We start from the raw sequence: 22,429 nt of genomic DNA, 5'->3' as shown, positions 1-22,429 counted from the left end.
TTGTTGGAAGCCACCCAGAGTGGCTGGAGCATCTCAGTCAGATGAGTGGCTTATAAATATGTTGCCGTTGTTGTTGTTGTTGTTGTTGTTGTTGTTGTTGTTGTTGTTGTTGTTGTTGTTATAGCTAGTTCTTCCCACCTGCAGTTCCTGTTTGCTGCCTCTTATGCAAATGCCTTCTAGGTTCCTTGCCATTTCTGCAGCCCCCTTTCAGTAAAGTAGCTTTCATTTCTTATCCTGACAACAACCCAGTAAAGTGATGAGACCGCAGGACTCTCTGTGTGACTTTTATGGTAATACAAATGACTTGGCTCAAGGCTCTCTAAATGGACAGGTTTCACCTTGGCCCTACCTAAAACAAACAACACTTTATATATACTATTACACCAGACTGGCTCCAGGGTGCGTGAGCATCCATCAACATTTTAGAAGACCTCTGGACTTTTATCCCACCTCGCGTAGTGGTCAATTTGTTTGTTTGTTGTTGTTTTTCTGGAGTAATTTCTACCCTGAACTTCGTGTATCAAGAGAGATGTGCAAGGTGGCTTGTAACAATAAAAAGAGTGATGCGAAAATAATTAAAACCATTAAAACAGAAATAAAGTGGGGAACAGAGACAGCAGGTAAAAAGCTAATGCAATTTTGCAGAACGCTAAAGACATGAACAGCACAGGTTAAATACCTGCTGGCATAGAACTGAACCATTCTTAGAATGATGCTAGTCTGCCTTAGCATCAGCGGACCAACATCTGTTTCATAAGTCATTATAAAGACACACTCATGGGGGCAGCATTATCCAGGGGACGTCTCTCCCCAGACACCCAAAGCATCATGGGAACACAGAATCCACATAGGAGTCGGAGGAAAACTAAGGCACATTCTGTGATTTTCAATCCTCTGGGGTGTCTTTTTAACGAGCACTGAACATTCATTTTTGTAGTATTATGTACAAGGTAAATGAGGCCACATAACAATTTCCGGGTCTTCAGGGAATGGAATCCTGCAACTACTGGATGATTCCCCTCGCCGCCACCCTGATAGTGAGAATGCTTCATGGTGTTATCGCCCAGCAAAGGCCTACCTATGAGTACATCTATAGCACTTAGAATCATAGAATTGTAGAGTTGGAAGAGACCCAATGGTCATCTAGTCCAGACATAGGCAAACTCGGCCCTCAGATGTTTGGGACTACAACTCCCATCATCCCTGACCACTGGTCCTGTTAGCTAGGGATGATGGGAGTTGTAGTCCCAAAACATCTGGAGGGCTGAGTTTGCCTATGCCTGATCTAGCCCAACCCCCTTCAATGCAGGAACTCAGCTAAACCATCCATGAGAGATGGCCAATTCAACCTCTGCTTAGAAACCTCCAACGAAGGAGGTCTTTGAAGAGAACAGAAGTTATCTGGCTCGCTGCAAGAGTCTCAGCTTTCTGCTTCCAAAGAGGTCAGGCCTATATTCAAGCTGGGGCTGATGAGTTGTAGTCCAAAATATCTCAAGGGTACCGGGTTGGCGAAGGCTGGCCTAAGCAAACGCCAAAAGGGAGTGGTGGGCCCAAGATTTGCAAATCTTACAGTGGCAGTAAAAAGCTGAGTGCCCGAGTTATTTAAGGGTCAGAGACTGGGGAGCTCTGGTTATCGCTATCACTGGCATTATAAACTGAATGTATTGATGTGGCAAGACATTGAACCTGTGCTGTAAGATATCAGCCCATTCGAAGCCGACGCAGATCTGCTTGTAAAAGCCACAAAGCACAAGGCGAGCTTGAGGCACAAGCAGTTGTTTGGGGAAGGTACAAAAAACTCCCTCAGTCCCTGGCCTCCACCCACATCTCAGCTTCTATACATCCCGGGCAGCCAACCGGACGCTTTCAACCAGCCTAGGTAGTTTAGAGCCAGCTTCAGTGACCAGCTTATGATATGAAAAACTATTCAAATAGTTGGTGACCCGTGTTTACAGCCTTTTTATGAGCGCAACCCTTCTGGCTAAGAGCATGACCATTCTGCAAATACTGTACTTTTCCGTGTATAAGACAAACTTTTTTACTGTAAAATAATGTTCAAAATCGGGGCTCGTCTTATACATGGGTAGTGCAAAGGGGGGGACAGGCGACTGGTTGCAGCCGTGAGCAGAAGGTTGACAGCGGCGACTGGGTGGGTGATTGGTGGCTGTGGCAAGGGCTCCTGTGGATTGGCTTATGCTGCGGCAATTGTGCATGCGATTGCTGGCTGCTGGTGGCGAGCAAGCAGATGCTTTGGGGTTTTTGTGATGCATGGGGGCGTCTTATACACAGAAAAATACGGTAAATGTCAGGCAGGAGCAACTGCTCCAACCCACAATAAACATGACTATTGATGACTGAGGGTGAATTTGTTTAACAGTATACTATTTAGCAAAAGCTCTGCATTTTTTAAAAGGGGGTGAAAGGAACAGCAGGGGCTATAATGGCACAGTTTTGGAAGTCATATACTAAGATTACATCACTTCTCATATTGTGTTGTTGCTGTTGTTGTTGTTGTTGTTGTTGTTGTTTATTGAATTTGCATACTGCCCTTCATCCGCAGATTAAGACTACAGAAGCAGCACTTAGCTTTTGTTTCATAAAATAATTACTAAAAGGTAAGTCAGCTTAACAAAAACAAAGAATAGGAGTGATCGCATCGGAAGAGACAGGAGGTTTTGCAGCATCTCCTCATTGTCCTGGAATGCATGTGGAGAGGCAGTAATGAGCTGAGACCAGCAGGTGGCATATATAGACCAGAGAATTTGTCTCTGCTCTGATTTTTCTATATTAAAAAGAAGAAGAAGAACCAAGGGAGATATACCACCTGGAAAGACTGCTAATTGGTGTACAAGTTGAAGTTGCAGTTTGCACAAACTGAGCAGCTGCGATTTCGTATTATTTGCCTTAGCAGGGTCATATTTGTGAAAAATATTAGGATTATTATTTTTTTAGTGCACAGTGGTACTGTCCTCCCACCCTTTGACCTTCCTTTCCTGATACACTGTAGTGCCCCAGCAGGGTCCCGTTCATTCACCACTCCAGCCCCCAGGATCACGATCCATCTGCCCCCTCCTTCTTCAATGTGCAGCCTCGTCTAACAGTGTGACCAAAGGCTCACATACCTCAAATCTATCCCTGCCAAATTCTTCACTCCAAGCCCCTTGCTTTAGACAGGACCACCCCGCTTCCAGAAAGCAACGTGCTTAAAAGTACAGTGGTACCTCAGGTTAAGTACTTAATTCGTTCTGGAGGTCCGTTCTTAACCTGAAACTGTTCTTAACCTGAAGCACCACTTTAGCTAATGGGGCCTCCCGCTGCTGCCGCGCCGCCAGAGCACGATTTCCGTTCTCATCCTGAAGCAAAGTTCTTAACCTGAAGCACTATTTCTGGGTTAGCGGAGTCTGTAACCTGAAGTGTATGTAACCTGAGGTACCACTGTAGAAACAAACTCAAAAGGCTTGAGAAACATTGCATATATCTGCCCAAATACCGACTCAAGGGCTGCCTCCTCATGTATGAGATAAAACTATGAGGAGCATCCTGTTTGACGGCTCCTCTCAATAACTCTAGGGAGTGTGTGGTGAAGAGAGGCAGAGAGAAGGAATAGCGTAAGAACCTCTTAGTCACTCGTGGGGTCAAACTGGGTCATGGCCAAGAATGCCATGAGGTCTATTATGCGAGCCTTTAAGCTAATCAGGCAATCTTGTCACAAAATGAAGCTTCCCAGAAATGCTCAAGCAGCTGAATTTGCAGAGTTAGAGCAACAAATTAATTTGTCCAGGTAAAACCTGGGTTTTTGACATTATCTCGGATATTGAACATCATATCCACAAGCTAATTGTGCAATTACATTTTCTTGGCTCCCCCCCCCCTTTCCCTTTTTTTGCTTTGCTTACAGGTGACTTATTAAGGTCCGACATTCCTTGGATATCAGCACGCTAGTCTGATTGGAACCAGTTTTGGTAATACTGCTTTAACTGCAAGAAAAACGCCCCTGCCATGTGTGCATGCACCGAGAAAGAGACAAGGGGAGCTCAGTTTAAAAATGTCAATTGCAGCAGCAGCAGCCGCACAGCTGCGAGTCAATTAGATCCAAAGCAGCTGGTTCTTAATTAAGCAAACAAAAGCTTCGATTTAGGACATTTGGCTACCCAGTAACCGATTAAACTAAGGTAACTAAATTGATCACAGTTTGCTGACATGCAAACAAGAATTTCTAATGAATGGAAAGCAGATTCCATATACTGAAGGGCATATGAAGTCAAATGTTCATGTGTACTGTGGTACCTCCGGTTATGAACTTAATTCGTTCTGGAGGTCCGTTTTTAAGCCGAAACAGCTTGTAACATGAGGTGCGCTTTTGCTAATAGTGCCTCCCGCTGCTGCCGTCACGCGACTTCCGCTCGCATCCCAGGGCAAAGTTCGCAACCTGGAGCATCTACTTCCAGGTTAGCGGAGCTCATAACCCGAAGCATTCGCAAGAAGGACAGTACGTAACACGAGATCCCACTGTATGCCTGTAGGTGCGTGTGTGTGCGTGTGTGTGTGTGTGATCCTAATAGCCCGCATAGTATTTTAAATCTAGCTTGGATAAATATGTAGGAACTAAATGAAACTGCTTTCAGACACAGCAATGTAGGTCCACTTAGCAATGACCTGCCCCTGGAGAGGAACAACTGTGGTAGGGCTTCATGATACAATGTACTTGGGGGACCAATGCTATACTCAGGTATTGGGGAACCTCCGGTCCAGGGTCCAAAGGTACCCTCCAGAAGCCTTTGAGACTCTGGCTAAGCCATGCTCCCTCCCCCAGTCAATCCTGCTTCGGGTCCTCGGCTGCTTTTGCCTGGCTGGCACTGTGCTAAGACTCTTGCTTGCCTGAATGAAGAGATGTGTGAACATTAAAGGTAAAGGGACCCCTGACCATTAGGTCCAGTCGTGACCGACTCTGGTGTTGCGGCGCTAATCTCGCTTTACTGGCCAAGGGAGCTGGTGTACAGCTTCCGGGTCATGTGGCCAACATGACTAAGCCGCTTCTGGCGAACCAGAGCAGCACAGAGAAATGCCCCCGCCGGAGCGGTACCTATTTATCTACTTGCACTTTGACGTGCTTTCGAACTGCTAGGTTGGCAGGGGGCAGGGACTGAGCAACGGGAGTTCAACCCATCGCGGGGATTCGAAGCGCCAACCTTCTGATCGGCAAGCCCTAGGCTCTATGGTTTAACCCACAGCACCACCCGCGTCCCATGTGAACATTAATCTCCCATTTATACTGTACCGAAGAAAGCAAGCTTCACACCCATTGCTCCACCCATTTTTGCCCCTGGCACCACCCACCACTGGAACGTGGCCTACAGCATGGAGCAGCTGGACACAGACTTCCAAAATGACGCAATGGGCATGTTGAAGTCCTTCTCTTTAACGGTATCCTTATCCTGAATGAACTAAAAAAGAAGATCACTTCTGCACCTCCAATCAGGGAGTAGAGAGCAAGTTTACTGGTAAGGTTTAGAAGTAAATTGTTTTAGGCTCTGATCCTAAGAAGACTTAACTAGGGAGTAAGCCCAACTGAACACAGCTTACTTCTAAATTTGCTCAGCACACCTAATGGACTTAGACACAATGAATGCTATTTTGGATCACTGCTCCAAGTTTGAGTAACGATAATTTTATTGCATTCCCTATTTTTCCACATCTTTCTACGTGCTACTACTGCTGAGAACGCAACTTAAGTTTTTAAAATTAAGTAAGCTTTGAGCTTGATTTAACTCAATTCCCTTCTCCCCAGGACTTCACAGACACAGTCCCATGCAATTCACTGCAGTGCCCTTTTAGATATGGGTGTTTGGACTCAAATGGATTTATAAAACCTATGTACCGTATTTTTTGCACCATAACACTCACATTTTTCCTCCTAGAAAGTAAGGGGAAATGTCTGTGCGTGTTATGGAGGAAATGCCTACGGGTGGCATGCCTATGGATTTTCCTCCTCTAAAAACTACGTGCGTGTTATGGTCGGGTGCGTGTTATAGAGCGAAAAATACGGTAAATGCTTTTCAGATTTATAAAAGCTATGTAAGATTTATAAAATATTTACTAGTACCAATATAAACACACGCCAGAGAAATTTGCAGCTTCTAGAAAGGGGGAATTTTGCAGAGATATTTCTAGATAGGCTTATCAGCTTCTGCACTTTCATTTTGTGCCTTCAACCAGGGCCAGTCCTACTGTAAAAAAAAAAAAGTGAGACTACTACCTCAAGCAGCTGATTTTGGGCAACAATTTAGTTAATTCATTGCTGTTGTATATTTTACTGCAGGGAGGGGAAAGAGCTGCTTATGGGATTTTCTACCCCATGTGCCAAAATAATTTTTGTTGGCCTTTGGGGTAATGGTAAAGGTAAAAGGACCCCTGACGACTCTGCAGTTGCGGCGCTCATCTCGCTTTATTGGCCGAGGGAGCTAGCATACAGCTTCCGGGTCATGTGGCCAGCATGACTAAGCCACTTCTGGCGAACCAGAGCAGCGCACGGAAACGCCCTTTACCTTCCCGCCAGAGTGGTACCTATTTATCTACTTGCACTTTGATGTGCTTTCGAACTGCTAGGTTGGCAGGAGCAGGGACCAAGCAACGGGAGCTCACCCCGTCTAACTGTCTCATACTGTGCAACTGCCACTCTGCCCCAGGCAGGAATTCAACAGGTTCCACTAATACACACTACAGAACTAGAAGAGTGCATCTGCTCAATTTCTGCCTCTAATTAAAGTCTCCGTTAGAAGAGAAAATTCGCAGGAAAGCCTGCAACATGAAAATCATTTTTGTCAAGAGCTATGCGGAAGAAGATGAACTTCAAAGCCCATTTTCTTCCACTGCTGCTACAGCAATAAAGAAAACAAATTGGCAGAGATATCTGCTTTTATATTAATAAAGGTTTTCTGTGAGGCATCTGGAATTGCAGATCAGATATATTGAGGCTCCAACCCTTTGTTTAAGGGAACTACAACCATTATGAAGCATTCCAGAGGTTACATCTCACACACAAAATGCCAACTTTATATCCTGTTTCACATCAAGAAAGATTATTATTTTTTGCACATTCTGCACCACTAAGAAAAGACAGATGAAGAAAAGAATCTGCTCCAACACATCTTGAAATTATCAGTCCAAAGACATTGAGATCAACTTAACAGTAAAGCCTCTTAAAATATTATGCCTGTCAGAACTTACACAGTTGTAAGAAAGAACATGGCAGATAGGTTTAAAGAAATTTAAGATATATAGCAAAAGGCACCCAAGGGTAATTAAATGATGTGCAGCAGGGGGGCGGGAAAATGTATCAGCAATGAGATTTGCAACTTGCATAGGTGGTGCACGCTTTGTTAAACTTGGGGTGGCTAATTCTAACTCTTACACCCGCAACAAGAAAATCTGTGTTGGGCAAGAGTGAAATGTGCTTCCAATTTCAGTTTAGTCTGAAACTGTACCAGAGCTATCAGAAGTCTAGGATCCAATGATGTACAAACAGAGTTGTAGTCTTGTACCTCTGTCCCTGATCCAGAGCCTGGGGAATCCACTTTCCTCTTCTTTCTGGGTCCTATTGCAGCCAAGGCAGTCAAGTTGGCATCCCTCTGTCTCATTTGTGCTAGTTCCTGTTGCTGCATCTGTGTTTGGCAAAACAGAAAAAGTCACTGTTTTCCTCGGTGTTTTTACTCTCTCCTGTGCTTGTTTTGGAACGCAGTCATTATTACGCAGGTGAAAATGTAACAAATGCAGCACTGAGACGATAAATACGACAGGCGGTTTGGGGGGGAAAACATACCTCCTTGGCTTTCTGTTTCAACCTAAGCTGCTCTGGGTCTTCTTGTCTAGATCGAGACTGTGTTGATGAAGAATTTCAAAGTGGCAGCAGGGAGAAGGAGAGGAGAGACAAAGTAAGAAAAAAAAGAGAGAATAAATCAGAGACATTTTAAAAATGTGTTCTTGGCTATAACATATGTTTCGTATTTTAACTATATTCCAAACATAGATTAATGAGTTATTAGTTATTGTATTTATCTTGCACTTAATCCTACAAGGAGCTCAATCAAGGTGGTAGGCATGGTTCCACCCCACACCCCACCCCATTTAATCTCCACAACGACCCTGTGAGGCAGGTGAGAAAGCTGAGGATTAGAGGCACTGACTGGCCCAGTTTCACCCCCAGCGCTTCATGGCCAAGTAGGGATTTGAAGCCTGGTCTCCTAGGTCCTAGTCCAACACTAGCACATAATAATAATGTCCCTCTGCCTGGTTCCCTGTAACTTGGCTTCTCGTAGCGAGGGAACCGCCAGAAGGCCCTCGGTGCTGGACCTCAGTGTCCGGGCAGAACGATGGGGGTGGAGACGCTCCTTCAGATATACTGGACCGAGGCCGTTTAGGGCTTTAAAGGTCAGCACCAACACTTTGAATTGTGCTCGGAAACATACTGGGAGCCAGTGTAGGTCTTTCAAGACTGATGTTATGTGGTCTCGGCGGCCGTTCCCAGTCACCAGTCTGGCTGCTGCATTCTGGATTAGTTGTAGTTTCCGGGTCACCTTCAAAGGTAGCCCCACGTAGAGCGCATTGCAGTAGTCCAAGCGGGAGATAACCAGAGCATGCACCACTCTGGCGAGGCAGTCCGCGGGCAGATAGGGTCTCAGCCTACGTACCAGATGGAGCTGGTACACAGCTGCCCTGGACACGGATTTAACCTGTGCCTCCCAGGCTGCGCACCTGGTCCTTCAGGGGCACGGTTACCCCATTCAGGACCAGGGAATCCCCCACACCTGCCCGCCTCCTATCCCCCAGAAACAGTATTTCTGTCTTGTCAGGATTCAATCTCAATCTGTTTGCCGCCATCCATCCTCCAACCGCCTCCAGACACTCACACAGGACTGTCACCGCCTTCACTGGTTCACATGCTCAGATTTTCAAATTTAAGATGATGAGCTACCACACTGGTGGCTGGGAGAGTGAGGAAGAAACAGACTGGATCCAGCCAAATACCCAGGCACCCACCTCAAGCTCTGGCATAGTTCTATTTAAGAAAGAAAGGAGTCTGAATGGAGGGTTTCCCCCTTTCTCTTGATAATTCCTTGGTGATTTCTGGTGTCCGGATGACTTGAGATCCAATGAACCTAATATAGGTATTCTGATCTCCTAGCAAGTTGTGGAACTCAATGTCTCTCACGCTTTGGGTATTAGACAGGCTGCTGGACTCTCCATTATACACAGCAATGAAGTCTAGCAGTTACTTATTTTTCACACTTGTATCTTGGCTCTTCCATGAAGGATCCGAGAGTGGCATACAGGGGGTTATCCGCTGAAGGAGCGTCTCCACCCCCATCATTCAGCCTGGACACTGAGGTCCAGCTCCGATGGCCTTCTGGTGGTTCCCTCACTGTGAGAAGTGAGGTTACAGGGTATGAGGCAGAGGGCATTCTCGGTAGTGGCACCAGCCCTGTAGAATGCCCTCTCATCAGATGTCAAGGAAATAAACAACGAACTTTTAGAAGACATCTGAAGGCAGCCCTGTTTAGGGAAGTTTTTAATGTTTGATGTTTTATCATATTTTTAGTATTCTGTTGGGAGCCACCCAGAGTGGCTGGGGAAAATATTATTATTATTATTATTATTATTATTATTGATTACCCTCAATAATGTGGGTTGAGAAACATGCATAAAATTTCCAGTTGTGCAATGGAATTTTCTCTTCCTCTGCAGGCCCTGCACACCCACAAAATCTGTTCCTGGGGGGCTGCAGGACGATCTGGGGGGCAGCACAGGGAAAGGAGAGGACAAGGAAGTTAGTAGAGTGCAAGTGGAACTCTACTAACGCAGTGTTGGGTATCACCCACTGTGACTGGCCTAAAGTCACCCAGGGAGTTTCGTGGCTCAGTCTGGATTCAAACCAAGCAGCAAAGCTCTCACTGGATTTGCGCCTCCATAAGGAGAAAGCAGGAGGTTCCACGCTACCCCTTTTGTGCCTGGTTTTACAAAATGAATTTGCATAGGGCATTTTGCTTCTCTTTGAGCCATCATTGAGAGTGCAAAATGTTATTTGGTTCAATCTCCCCATTCAAGGGAGTACAAAGCGTTTTCCACTTCAGTTTCTGGGTTACAGTTATAGGCTGGGATCCAAGGAGCCCACTTAGACCTGAGGAAGTATTCCCATCCACACCAGAATCCCCCAGCTGTTTTCACAGAATCGTAGATTTGGAAGGGACCAGGAGGAATCTTTTTTGTAATATGGGGCTCGAATCCATGAACCTGAGATTAAGAGCCTCATGCTCTACCAGAGTGCTGCTGGGGGCGATTTCAAAAATTGCTGGGAGTGGCTTCCGGATGATGAAGGACACCGACACACCCTCCCCCCAAAAAGGTGGGGGGGGCACTGTGTGGATGAAGCTCGACATACAGTCCTTTTGTGGTTCTGGACTAAAGACAGCATGCAAAAGAGCAGCATCACACTGTGTGGCTTTTAGGGTTAGGAGAAGAGCCTCCCATCTCATTTCACAGCCAGGAGAACAAAAGAACCGCGGCTCTTTCAACGTCAAATGCAACACTTGTCAATCTATTAGGGGTGAAAAGCAACAACAAAGCACTTGCCTTTGCTGCGCGCATTAGAATTTCCCTTTCTTGTTCATCTTTCCGCTGTTTTTCTATTTGATCAAGTTGTTCAAAGAATTTGAGCTGCGCCCGAACATCACTTGCTTGTTCGTATCTTTCATCATCCTAAAAAATGTGGGGAAATGGTTTTCATTAGGAAAAAATGGGGGGGGGGGTGCAATTGTACTGCACAGCTAAACGAGAGAATACACACACACACACACACACACACACTAAAGCTCAATATGTTCACTTAATTGTCTTCAAACAGCAAGTTAATCTTTAAACTCATACAGCTGGCTAAAAAAGTTTTGTTGTTTTGTTTTTTTTAATTCAACAATCTTTTCTATGATCTCATCAGGGTCTATTAACATTCAAGTGATATTTTCAGCTTTCTTTTTCAAAAAGATTCTTTTCCCCTAAAAGCCCAGTTCTTTAGGTGATGGAAACCTGTCAAGTCAACTCAAGAATATCTGAAACTTATCCTTCTTTTAATATATTATACAATTTGATTTCCAGAGCTTGGTCTAAGGCGGAAAAAATAGGACAGCCAGTAGATCAGGCTAACGCTTCATCAGTTCCTCTATTTTGTGTCTGATAATGGCTGGAGGTGGATTTTGAGAAAGCATGTAATGGCACAGAATATCAAGACAACCATTTCCTAATCTCCTGTCTAGTCCAGTGTTCAGCCAAATTAAGTTTAGATATACTCTAACCATAAGTAAGTCCAATTTTGACCTTCTCTGCCAATAGCTTTTTATATTTGTATTTGCCCTAAGTCCTTTCTATGGAGTAATTCCAGCAGCAATATGTTCCACCATTCAGCGTCATGAAGTATTGGGGGGGGGCAGGGAATAGGGGGAGGGCAGGACTACAGGAGGCAATATCAACCAGGCAATTTTGGGTATAGAAATAAAGCAAATTTAAAAATTGCCACCCCAAACAACACACCCATTCTATTCCCTCTTAGACTATAACAGTTCATAGTTAATGAAACTTTGAAAACGGCACCATGTTATACACCTGCAACTCAGGGAACTGTGAGAATTGGGGGGGGGGGGCTGAAGGTAACAGAGCTGCCAAAAGAACACCCATCAATGGGAGGTTTTACACAAAATCTGTCATTTGGCTGGCCAGTGAGAAAGAAATCTCTTAGAGATTCACTTCACCCAGAATGACAAACCATGGCTTTTCATTACGAGGTTGTGAGGCTTGTGTATTCCCTCCTATCCTTCTTGCTTCCTTTGTACGTGAGGGGAGGAGATTAGAAGCCTCCACTTCTCATTTGCTATTTCAGCAGAATATATCAAACTATGGTTTGCCCTCAAGCCAGGATTAAACTAGGGTGTGTACGTAAATATAAACTTTAGGAGGAAATTCAGAATCATCATCACCCTCTCCCAATTTTATCCACCCTGCACTGCCCTCTTCTTAATGCAGTGGATAAATCTATCTGATTTGTCATCATACCTGACAGCACCTCCATTGGTTTCATTTCAAAGTGCAAGAATTTGCCACAAAAAGGACCAAACAGGAGCTAAACCTAGCCAATGATTGCTTAAATCTGCCCATTTATTTATCTATTTAATGAAAGGCATGCAGACTTCAAAAGAAATTTAAGAATTTAACTTGATAGCAGGTTTCAATAACCCAAAGTAGCTTTTCCTTTTTTTCCCCCGTCCATGCAACAGTGTTTTATGTCCCAAGAAGCAGCCCTGGCATAGTTATTAAAGAGGAAAAACATTCCTGTTGTTGCTTTATTCCCATAATGCCTCCATTGTTACAGCAAAGACCGTGTCTAGAAGACACACTTGATTTCTTCAGGCCTGGATGCTTTTGTTCACCACCATGAGGTTCTCTGCTGCTACGAAGGCTACAAAACCTGTAAATCACCGGCTAGAAACAGAATTCCTGGGATTGCGTCTGAGCTCATTAAACCAGAGCTCAAAAGAATACAAGTTGCCAAACCTTCTCACTGTCGGTAAGACTATTTACCTTGTAAGACATATTCTTTTGCTGGGCGGTCTCCGATACCTTCTCAACCAGGTTTTGTAACCTTTGTTGCGTTGCGTGCGATACGTAGCTAACTACATCAGGGTGGATTTCCGTTATTCCATGCTTCTTACCTGTGTTTCCAACAAAAGCAAAGGCATTCAGTAAGAAACCTAAGCAGCCATTGCCGATTCAGAGCCGAGTTCATGTAAAGAATCACAGTACTTGGTTTCTTGCTGGTTGACTTGCCACTGAATGTGTGAGACGACTCCACTGGAAAGCACTGAGTTTATGGTGATTCAAAAGTTCTGCCCATGATGTCTGACCTGTGATGGCCCTTTCCTACGTATTTAACACCACCTGACACTGCAGCCCCCAAAGCGATGGCTATGCATGCACAAAAAGCCCCCCCAAACCATTCACATAATGTGACTTACAACCCAAGAGCCCCATGCAGCTGCTTTTCTCAAACAAAGCTCAGCAATTTACTACAGTACTATGCACCAATGTTTTTGGGTTTCCTAACCAAGCAGATTGTGCACCTATTGAAGTATGTGTGCTACTTAACAGTGATATTAGCTAGTTTCATTTCATTTCCTTTTATTTGCAATGGGCTTCATGAATCTCATTGTGCTGCTTTTTGGAAAAGAAGTGTGTGAGGAAGGACACTATGACCCTCATTTTAAAGATGGCAAATATCTAGCGACTGACCTACCCAAATATTATTTATTAGTATTATATTTATACCCCGCCTTTTTCCCTGACAGGGCTCGAGGCAGCTTACAGATTTTTTTCAAAGGCTATGCAGCAATTTACTCCTAGATCTCCTAGGCCCAAGCCTACAACTCTGCATTACAATCTATTTCTCCAAGTTTGAAAAGTTGTTTACAACAAGCAATAACTTTTGCTAGAAAGGGAAAGACTGAAGGAACGCTTGGTAGCCTGCTACAGAAGCCTGATAATTATGCTTAGCTGGTGATTGATACACAGCTATGACATAACATCCAATGGAAATGGTACGTGTGTGTGTGTGTTTGTACTTGTGTGCACAAATTCATTCTGCTTTGCTGCCTGTTAGGTGCAATTGTTCTGTACGGGGCAAGTCACAAAGTTACAGCAGTAAAATACATGTTATCCCATATTGATATCCTCCACAGGGAAGCTGTAGCCAATTTGGGTTCCTGATAGCTTGAAACCAGGTTGTCCATGTTTTTTTTAAAAAAACAACAACAGGATGTCTGAAACACAGAAGCTACTTTTCTGGTGTGTAAAACATGGGAATATTTTTAAAGCTACTATATAAAAAGAGTCTCTGAATCACTGTACCTAATGCAGATGGCTCTTAGTGGCCTTTAAAGATAGCACATAGAGAACTGGTGCCTTTGTCCCATCCACCCCTCATTCTCTATCCAGTTTTGCTTAACAGAATGAATCTGTGTGTCACATCTAAGCTGTGCTCAATACGGGCCGCCACTGCTGGAACAGTAACATCATCACGTGGAACCATAAAATAATAATAATAATAATAATAATAATAATAATTTATTATTTATACCCCGCCCATCTGGCTGGGTTTCCCCAGCCACTCTGGGCGGCTTCCAAAAGAATATTAAAATACTGTGATACATCAAACATTAAAAGCTTCCCTAAAAAGGGCTGCCTTCAGATGTCTTCTAAAAGTCTGGTAGTTGTTGTTCTCTTTGACATCTGGTGGGAGGGCGTTCCACAGGGAGGGCGCCACTACCGAGAAGGCCCTCTGCCTGGTTCCCTGTAACTTGGCTTCTCGCAGTGAGGGAACCGCCAGAAGGCCCTCGGCGCTGGACCTCAGTGTCCGGGCAGAACGATGGAGGTGGAGACGCTCCTTCAGATATACTGGACCGAGGCCGTTTAGGGCTTTAAAGGTCAGCACCAACACTTTGAATTGTGCTCGGAAACGTACTGGGAGCCAATGTAGGTCTTTCAAGACCAGTGTTATATGGTCTCGGCGGCCGCTCCCAGTCACCAGTCTGGCTGGATTAGTTGTAGTTTCCGGGTCACCTTCAAAGGTAGCCCCACGTAGAGCGCATTGCAGTAGTCCAAGCGGGAGATAACCAGAGCATGCACCACTCTGACGAGACAGTCCACGGGCAGATAGTGTCTCAGCCTACGTACCAGATGGAGCTGGTACACAGCTGCCCTGGACACGGATTTAACCTGTGCCTCCATGGACAGCTGCGAGTCCAAAATGACTCCCAGGCTGCGTACCTGGTCCTTCAGGGGCACAGTTACCCCATTCAGGACCAGGGAATCCTCCACACCTGCCCGCCTCCTGTCCCCCAGAAACAGTACTTCTGTCTTGTCAGGATTCAATCTCAATCTGTTTGCCGCCATCCATCCTCCTAAAAGGATGGAGTCACTTCGGATCACCAATTGGGCCATTACGCTGCCGAGGTTGACAGCAACTCACCTATTTCGAGTATCCTTCTTTGCAAAGGTGCCGGGAGAAGAAAGGTTTCGTCTTTACACGACCTTGTTAATGTGCCCACCAACTCAGAATTCGTGGCCAATATACGTGCGCTCTCTTCTGATAGATTAACTCCTGCCATCGATGCGACATCATTGATATCATCGTCATCCCTTCAGAAAGAGGGAACAGTAGATTCAAAATAAGTATTTTTTTTTTAATCTGTAAATTTCCAAAAATGCCAGGAATTTGCAAAACAGAGAACTGTATTCAATGAGCAGCTGAATAGATACTGGGAGGGCGGGGGCAGCAAAAACGAATTGAAGGGCATTTTGCAAAACAATACGGAATTTAAATGTGATTGTATTGGCTCAAATCTGGATATTTTTGGAGACACTGCCACTTGGTGCAAGGCAACTCTGGTTCTCTCCAAATTTTATCACATTCCAGAGGGTCGTAAGCAGGCTTCCTCAAACTTGGCCCTCCAGATGTTATGACACTACAATTCCCATCATCCCTGACGTGCTAGCTAGGGATCATGAGAGTTGTAGGCCCAAAACATCTGGAGGGCCGAGTTTGAGGAAGCCTGGTCTTAAGAATGGAAGGCGAGCTTGCTGGATCAGGCCAATGGTCTATCTAGTCCAGCATCCTGTTCTCACAGTGACCAACTAGATCCCTGTGGAAAACTAGCAAACAGGACTCAAGAACAGGAGCACTCTCCTCATTGCGGCTTCCAGCACTCCCTCGACAAGTGGGAATGGCAATTGGACGGAAGACTCGAGAAAGCCCCACTGAATGAAAGGAGATCTTCTTGGCTATCTCTGGATCCAACCCATAGTAAAATATTGAGAGTATCAAATCTCAAAGAAAAGTAAACTGAATCCAACAGAACTGCAGAACTTAATTGAAAGATGAAATGTGGACATTTCTTGACTGTTGTCGAAGGAAGAAACCTTAATGAATATGAATAATCAAAAGGCGTGGTTCAAATTTATGCAAATAAGGCATTAACGCGTCAGTAGATTTTCCCATTAATAAATTTAGGGGGGCTGGGGGATAATGAAAGACAATCCATAATAATGACGACAACAACAACAATGGGGGTCCTGTGTGCAATGCCTATTTGTGTGTTCGATAGTGTCTACTATCCACAAGATGAATAGTAACACGATTATAAATTTGATCAGAAAATACACACTTTAGGTTTTCAGCTAGGGGGTAACCTAACGTAGCATTCTAAAATCCATACGTGAGCTACACCTTCAATAGGCCAAGTAAAATGTCACTAAACGTCCAAGCACTGCAGGAATCATCAGTCTAGATCTGCCATCATCAATTTGGACTACGGCTCCCTTCAGTGCTGATGGGAGTTATGGCCTAAAATTATGGAGGGCAGCAAGTTAGCAAAGGCTATGCTAGAAGGTAAGTGGTGGTTGGGAGAGAAAATCAGAGGGGCGGAGAGAGAGATTTGGCTGATGGTAAAGCTGCGAGTTTGCATCTATGTGAAACCTGCAAAGAGCCTTCCCTCACACTCCACTTTGAGACAAGTGTGGCGTTTGCCTCCTAGGATGGGTCATAAGGAAAGGGTTAAAGTAGGTGTGATGTGATTGGCCAGTGAGAATGCAGGGGGGGAATAAAAGTTACGAGTGGGAGGTTTTGAAAGTCAGTTGAGGTTTGGGAGCTGGAGTTGAGGTTTGGGACTTGAAGAAGGAAGAGGGAGATTTAGGTGTGGGCTGGTAGAGTTGTATTATGAGAGAGTGAGAGGAATTGTTAGGTGGAGTCAGATAGATAGTTGGAATAATCAGTTTGGAGTTGTTAGGAACTAAGAATAAGAATCTGCCAAGAAAAACTAACTGAAACCATAAGCTTGTTCCTGCATTTAAAAATAAACATGATTATTTGTTTATGTTAACAACTGACTGGACTCTGTGTGTCCCCATGAGATATGGGGTGGTGGCAGCGGAAAAAGCAAACGCGGTGGCGGCACAGGGTCAATAGACCGTCAAACGTCCGGAGGCCCTGTGTGTGATCGCCACAACAAGGTATAGTATCAGCTTTATCAGCAGCTAACTATTTCCCCTCTCCCTTCTTTACCATCTAGCCCAATGAAGAGTGCCAGAAATCCTGCAAGCTTGCATGCTATTTTATAACAGTTTGGCCTAATAAAGGTATTGCCCTAAATGCAGAGATTTTGAATTTTTCTTCTTCCTATAAGCCAACAAGAATAGCATCACTTTTCCTCTAACGCATCCTGCTAGAGTAAAAGGAGTGAGTCATGGGTTACATGAATTATTGGGATTCTAAAAAATAATTCACTGAAGAGCATCTATTGCTTTTTGCACACGGTTCATAATCTCTATTGTTTTGGGATCTGGCAACATGAATGTTACCACAAAGAAGGCTGATTGCCGGAGAATTGATGCTTTTGAATTGTGGTGCTGGAGGAGACTCTTGAGAGTCCCATGGACTGTAAGAAGATCACACCTATCCATTCTTAAGGAAATCAACCCTGAGTGGTCACAGGAAGGACAGATCCTGAAGCTGAGGCTCCAATACTTTGGCCACCTCATGAGAAGAGAAGACTTCCTGGAAAAGACCCTGATGTTGGGAAAGATTGAGGGCACAAGGAAAAGGGGATGACAGAGGACGAGATGGTTGGATGGTGTTACAGAAGCGACCAACATGAGTTTGACAAAACTGCAGGAGGCAGTGGAAGACAGGCACGCCTGGCGAGCTCTGGTCCATGGGGACACGCAGAATCGGACACAACTAATCGACTAAACAATAACAACCACAACATGAATGTTATGTGGACACCGACAGAAGGTGACAGAGCTCAGCATCCACAGGCTAGATTAGCCGTTCTCAAACTGTAGGGTAGATGGAATGAGACAGGTGGAAGAGAGAACGGTATAACAGACTGGGGGTCAGGAATCAAGGAGGAAGAAATGGGGTGGCTCAGCTCATTGACTTCCCCAGGTCCAGCAGGGGGAGCTGTTGCCTAGCAACAAAATAAAATATAGAGGATACCCAGGTCAAACCTAGCTTCCTGTATGCTGGTACTACTGCCCCTTCCTTCCCACAGGAAAGAAGAATAAGCAAGATGTGCTGCTTTCTGGTTCCAGCTGTGCATTTTATATCCAAAGCATGTAAGTCGACCTTTTCATGGGAGACTTAAGATAGGGGCTCCTCTATCCCCTCTCATACTAAAGCCACCTGGAGAAAGAGAGAAAGGTGGATGGGGGTAGAAACTGAAGACCACTTCCATCACCCCTAATATCTGTGGGGAGGGGAAATTAGTGGTATATTGAGATGGAGGAGTAGAAAAGAAGAATGCCTCCTTGGTTCCCATCTCGCTTGGGGTTTATTCTCTCTTTGTTGCCCCTAAAATCAGGAAGGGCTTTCAGACCATTCCATCTCTTTTTTAAAAGGTATGTTGGCAGGATACCTTGCACCCCCACCAGAGAATGGGTTCTTCCCAGGATTTCCCCCGTCGCTGCTGCCTCACAGAAGTGGGAGAAGAGGTCCTGATCCAGCATTATTTGAACCCCTTTGCTCCAATTGACAGAGCCAAGTCCATCAAAGTAGGCTGCCAGAAGGCATCTACACATAAGGATCTCTGTGCTTTAACCTATCAAACATGGGGAGGCATATAGAGTATGGGTAGGCAAACTAAGGCCCGGGGGCCGGATCCAGCCCAATCTCCTTCTAAATCCGGCCTGCGGAGAGTCCGGGAATCAGCGTGTTTTTACATTGAGTAGAATGTGTGCTTTTATTTAAAATGCATCTCTGGGTTATTTGTGGGGCATAGGAATGGCCCCCCACATGGTCTGAGGGACATCTGACCGGCCCCCTGCTGAAAGAGTCTGCTGACCCCTGATATAGAGGGAGACATTCAGAAGTTGCATAGGGGTCCGCCTGCCTGGATTCCAGAAAGATTTGAGAGACACTGGGCAGTATAATAAATACAGAAATGCAATTCAGCATGGAAGACAGAATGAGCCTACTATATTTGCTAATCCAGATAAGAAGATATTTAAAAGATCAGTATTTATTCCCTGGGTGCTGCAAATCTGCAGCTACTGAGAAAGCAACATAAAGCATAACCAAAACACACACACAAATACGAAGTATCTGCCGCAGGAACAGGTGTCATTTATCAGGATTGACACCCCCCTCCTGCAAATCTCTTTGCACTAATGCCCAGGATTACTTACCTAAAAGAACCTCCCCCAGGTTCTTTGAGTTTGTTTTTTTGAGCAGCAGCTGCTTGAGTTGAAAGTGTAGAAAGAGCTTTGGTTCCAGGTAATACTGTCTGTTTTACCACAGGGACTGCAAGGAAAGGAAATCAAGAAAAATGCTCTGTAATTCAGAATCCACACAAACACACCAAAACCAGCAGAACGGTGCAAAGTCTTTACCTGAAGCAGAATTAAGAGGAGAGGGAGTTAAGCATAGAGTATACGTAGTCCTGCCCCAAGACCTGATAAATCTGCTACCTGAGATGCTAGCTCAGAAAGAATGTATATTTCCTGTGCGGGTTTTCTGACTTTCAAGAATCCGATAAAAAAACTTCTCCAAAACTAGCATGTACCATTAAGGGGCCCCGTGACTGAAAACATTATTTTCCAAGTGCAGTGTTATGACACTGCATCAGATGGCTGGTTTTTTAAATTAAAAAAAATCCAATTACAATAAATAACAAGAATGCTTCTCTCTTACCTGTCTGAAGTGGGTTTAGCTGAATTTGTTGAGGAGCAGTAAGCATAATGCGGTTGTGCGGTGGCCGCAAGGCTACCATAGGGGTCTGTGTCAATGTCACCTGTGGTGGCCTGATCAACGTGCCTGGCTTTTGAGACTGCTGAATAACCTGAAAACATTTGAAAAGACATTCGTTTCAATAAACCGGCTAAGAACAAGAAAGCCTAGGTGCACTTTTTTAATAACATGAATACAAAGCTGGAAATGAATGAATTGCAGCTAAAATATTATGTTCACTTTTCACATGGTCTCAGCCCTAACCCTAACCCCTGCCCACGCCACTAATATTCTTAAGAGGGTCTCTTCTCCAGTCTTCAGAGAGTAGCTAGAGGCAAAAAAGGGTCCTTTCCTTCCACTCTGCAGTTTTAATCTGAAATCTTAGGCGCAGTAGTGCACCCAGAACTCAAAAACTGCTCGTGCTAATTAAATTCCCTGTTGCAAAATGAGCCTAGAACAATAGGAGTTTCGAACACTGACCTTGAGCTCCTTGGAGGAAAAGGTGGCAGAGAAACGTAAGAAATGAATAAAAAGTTTGAGAGTAGTTGCAGTTGACTAAGAATGCCAATTCAACTGACTGCTTTTGGAACCCTTTAAACAGGACTTTTTTTCAAGCAGGAACTCACTGGAACTCAGCTCCAGCACCTCTCAGGTGGGTGCCACTGCCGTTATAAGAGAACATGGAAGACATTAATGGTGAGTCCTGGCACCTCTTCTTCTAGAAAAATAGCACATGCCGCTAGTCTCTCAAATTAAAGCAGGCCATATGTGAAAAGGGTATTTTCCACATCAACCTAATACGGTCTAGAGTTGCACGATAAAAGATTTGCTTTATGCAGCCCTGGAGTGGCCCCTTGTTTTATACAACCACTACAGCCCTGTCCAAAGTTTTTCAAGAATGAACACCATTCCATTTTTTGTGGGTGATGTTGTTCTGCTACACTTGGGGTACAAGGTTGTCAGAAGCCTCCCCCCATTTAGTGCATAATTTAGATACACCTTGTGGATCATGAGTGTATCTTGCCATAAAGCCCCATTCCCCTGCAGCACAGGAGCAGTGGGTTTAAGAGTAGCCCATCCTCACAGTTGCAAGTACAGGAAGAGAAACAGCTTAGTTCTTCAAGTAACTAAGAGCAGGAATGCTGACAGGTAAGTGTGGGTGGTCAAATCCAACACAGGTTTGAATCATTAGACACTAGCAAAATCAAACTAAAGAATACTGTCATTTGTAAATGACAGCAGAACCTCTTTCAGAGAGGTTATCAATGCACATACGCAACAACTGCCTTGCCATTCATTTAGTGTGCTGTTTGGTCTCTTATCAGTAAGCCAGCCTAATGCTCCTAGGAACCTTGCAATCATGGTACAATGGATATGGCTATCCCCTAATACTTGCCCCTAGCCTCTGGCAAATCATTTGTATGCTGGTTCTGAACATGCAAGTTTTAACTGTTGTAGTTCGAAGAACTTTTCTCCATGAACTTTTAAAAGCTACCTGCTGCTACTGGCTATCTTGCAGAAATGAATCCAAGAAGTTGCTTTTGGCCTATGTGAAGCAGTACCTCCCTTTAATTTCTCCTGTACCTACTGCCAATAAACTCTTCGTTTTCAGAGAGGCTGCGATGGCAACAACACACAGCAATTGCTAGAGTAAGAATAGAAGTTGTGTCATGCAGCTCAGGGCCAATGCACAAAGGTTTGTAATATATCCTTGATAGAGCTTTTCTTTATCAAGAAAAAGGAGGTATGGGTAAAGGGCATGTGAAGCAGAGAAACAGCTTTGGGGGGTGGAAATCATCAACTCTTTTTACATCTACAGCTATTCCATTCTGAATTGCTCTCTCCCCTCCTCCCTCCACACCAAAGCTATTTTTCCCTGCAGCTGAAATCCAGCTGGGAGCAATTTGGAGCAGAAAAATGGGTAGGGAGAGGGTTAAGCACACATGCTTTACATGCCCACCTCCTGAATAAGCTTTTCCAGAGATGAAGGAAAAGGAGACCGTTGACTACAGAGCAACACACATTTGTACCAACTGATAAACAGGCATGAGATATCGACAAGATATCTGGTTTTACGTTCAGTTTATGCCCATTACTGACTGGCGTTAGGAAGGAAAGGATTCAGTTTTCTGGGAGGTAAAGTGTAGGATTGATTCATTTTGGTTTACACACCACCTGCGTGGGCTGCCCTTGTTTGCCAACCCCAACTTGCGTCGGCTGCGTTAGGCTGATGACGGGCTGCTGCAAGGTACTTGTTACGGTGGCAGGGGTCTTTCCTGCTGTACGCTGAACTGAGCCGCTCAGCATCACCGCTGTCAGGGCCGTCGTGGGCTGCGTCGTGGGCTGCTGCTGCTGGCTTTGCTGAATGAAAGCCGCCGAATCTGGAGTCAGCTGTCTCAAGGCAGGTAAGCTCCGCTACGGGGACAAAAGAGGAAGTGACATCACACTGCTGTGTGGCAAGTGCTAATGCTTACACACACACACACACCCCAAAAAAAAATTAGCATCAGTTTCAGTTATCCCTAGAAGCTTTGGAAATGTGCAGTAGTTTGACATGAGTGACACTCCCATGTAGCATACTGTAAGACAAGGAACACAGTCAAGAATCAG

General features: G+C 44.7%; 1 protein-coding gene across 3 annotated transcripts in view; it reads right to left on the bottom strand.

The window, feature by feature from the left end:
- TAF4 (TATA-box binding protein associated factor 4) overlaps positions 1-22,429 on the bottom strand; it is a 76,515-nt gene that overhangs the window by 3,239 nt on the left and 50,847 nt on the right. For all 3 annotated transcript variants that reach the window (XM_083507361.1, XM_083507362.1, XM_083507363.1), the window contains 8 exons: positions 21,992-22,234; positions 19,784-19,931; positions 19,279-19,393; positions 15,065-15,234; positions 12,622-12,752; positions 10,627-10,752; positions 7,820-7,876; positions 7,542-7,661 (listed from right to left, as the gene is read on the bottom strand). In XM_083507361.1, coding sequence (XP_083363487.1) covers positions 7,542-7,661; positions 7,820-7,876; positions 10,627-10,752; positions 12,622-12,752; positions 15,065-15,234; positions 19,279-19,393; positions 19,784-19,931; positions 21,992-22,234 — 1,110 coding nt within the window. The remainder of the gene's footprint in view (positions 1-7,541; positions 7,662-7,819; positions 7,877-10,626; positions 10,753-12,621; positions 12,753-15,064; positions 15,235-19,278; positions 19,394-19,783; positions 19,932-21,991; positions 22,235-22,429) is intronic.

The sequence above is a fragment of the Podarcis liolepis genome (genome assembly GCF_965112155.1).
Source record: "Podarcis liolepis genome assembly, chromosome: 6".
Lineage (NCBI taxonomy): Eukaryota > Metazoa > Chordata > Lepidosauria > Squamata > Lacertidae > Podarcis > Podarcis liolepis.
Note: the sequence above shows the minus strand (reverse complement) of the source record. Positions and strands in the feature narration are given on the sequence as shown.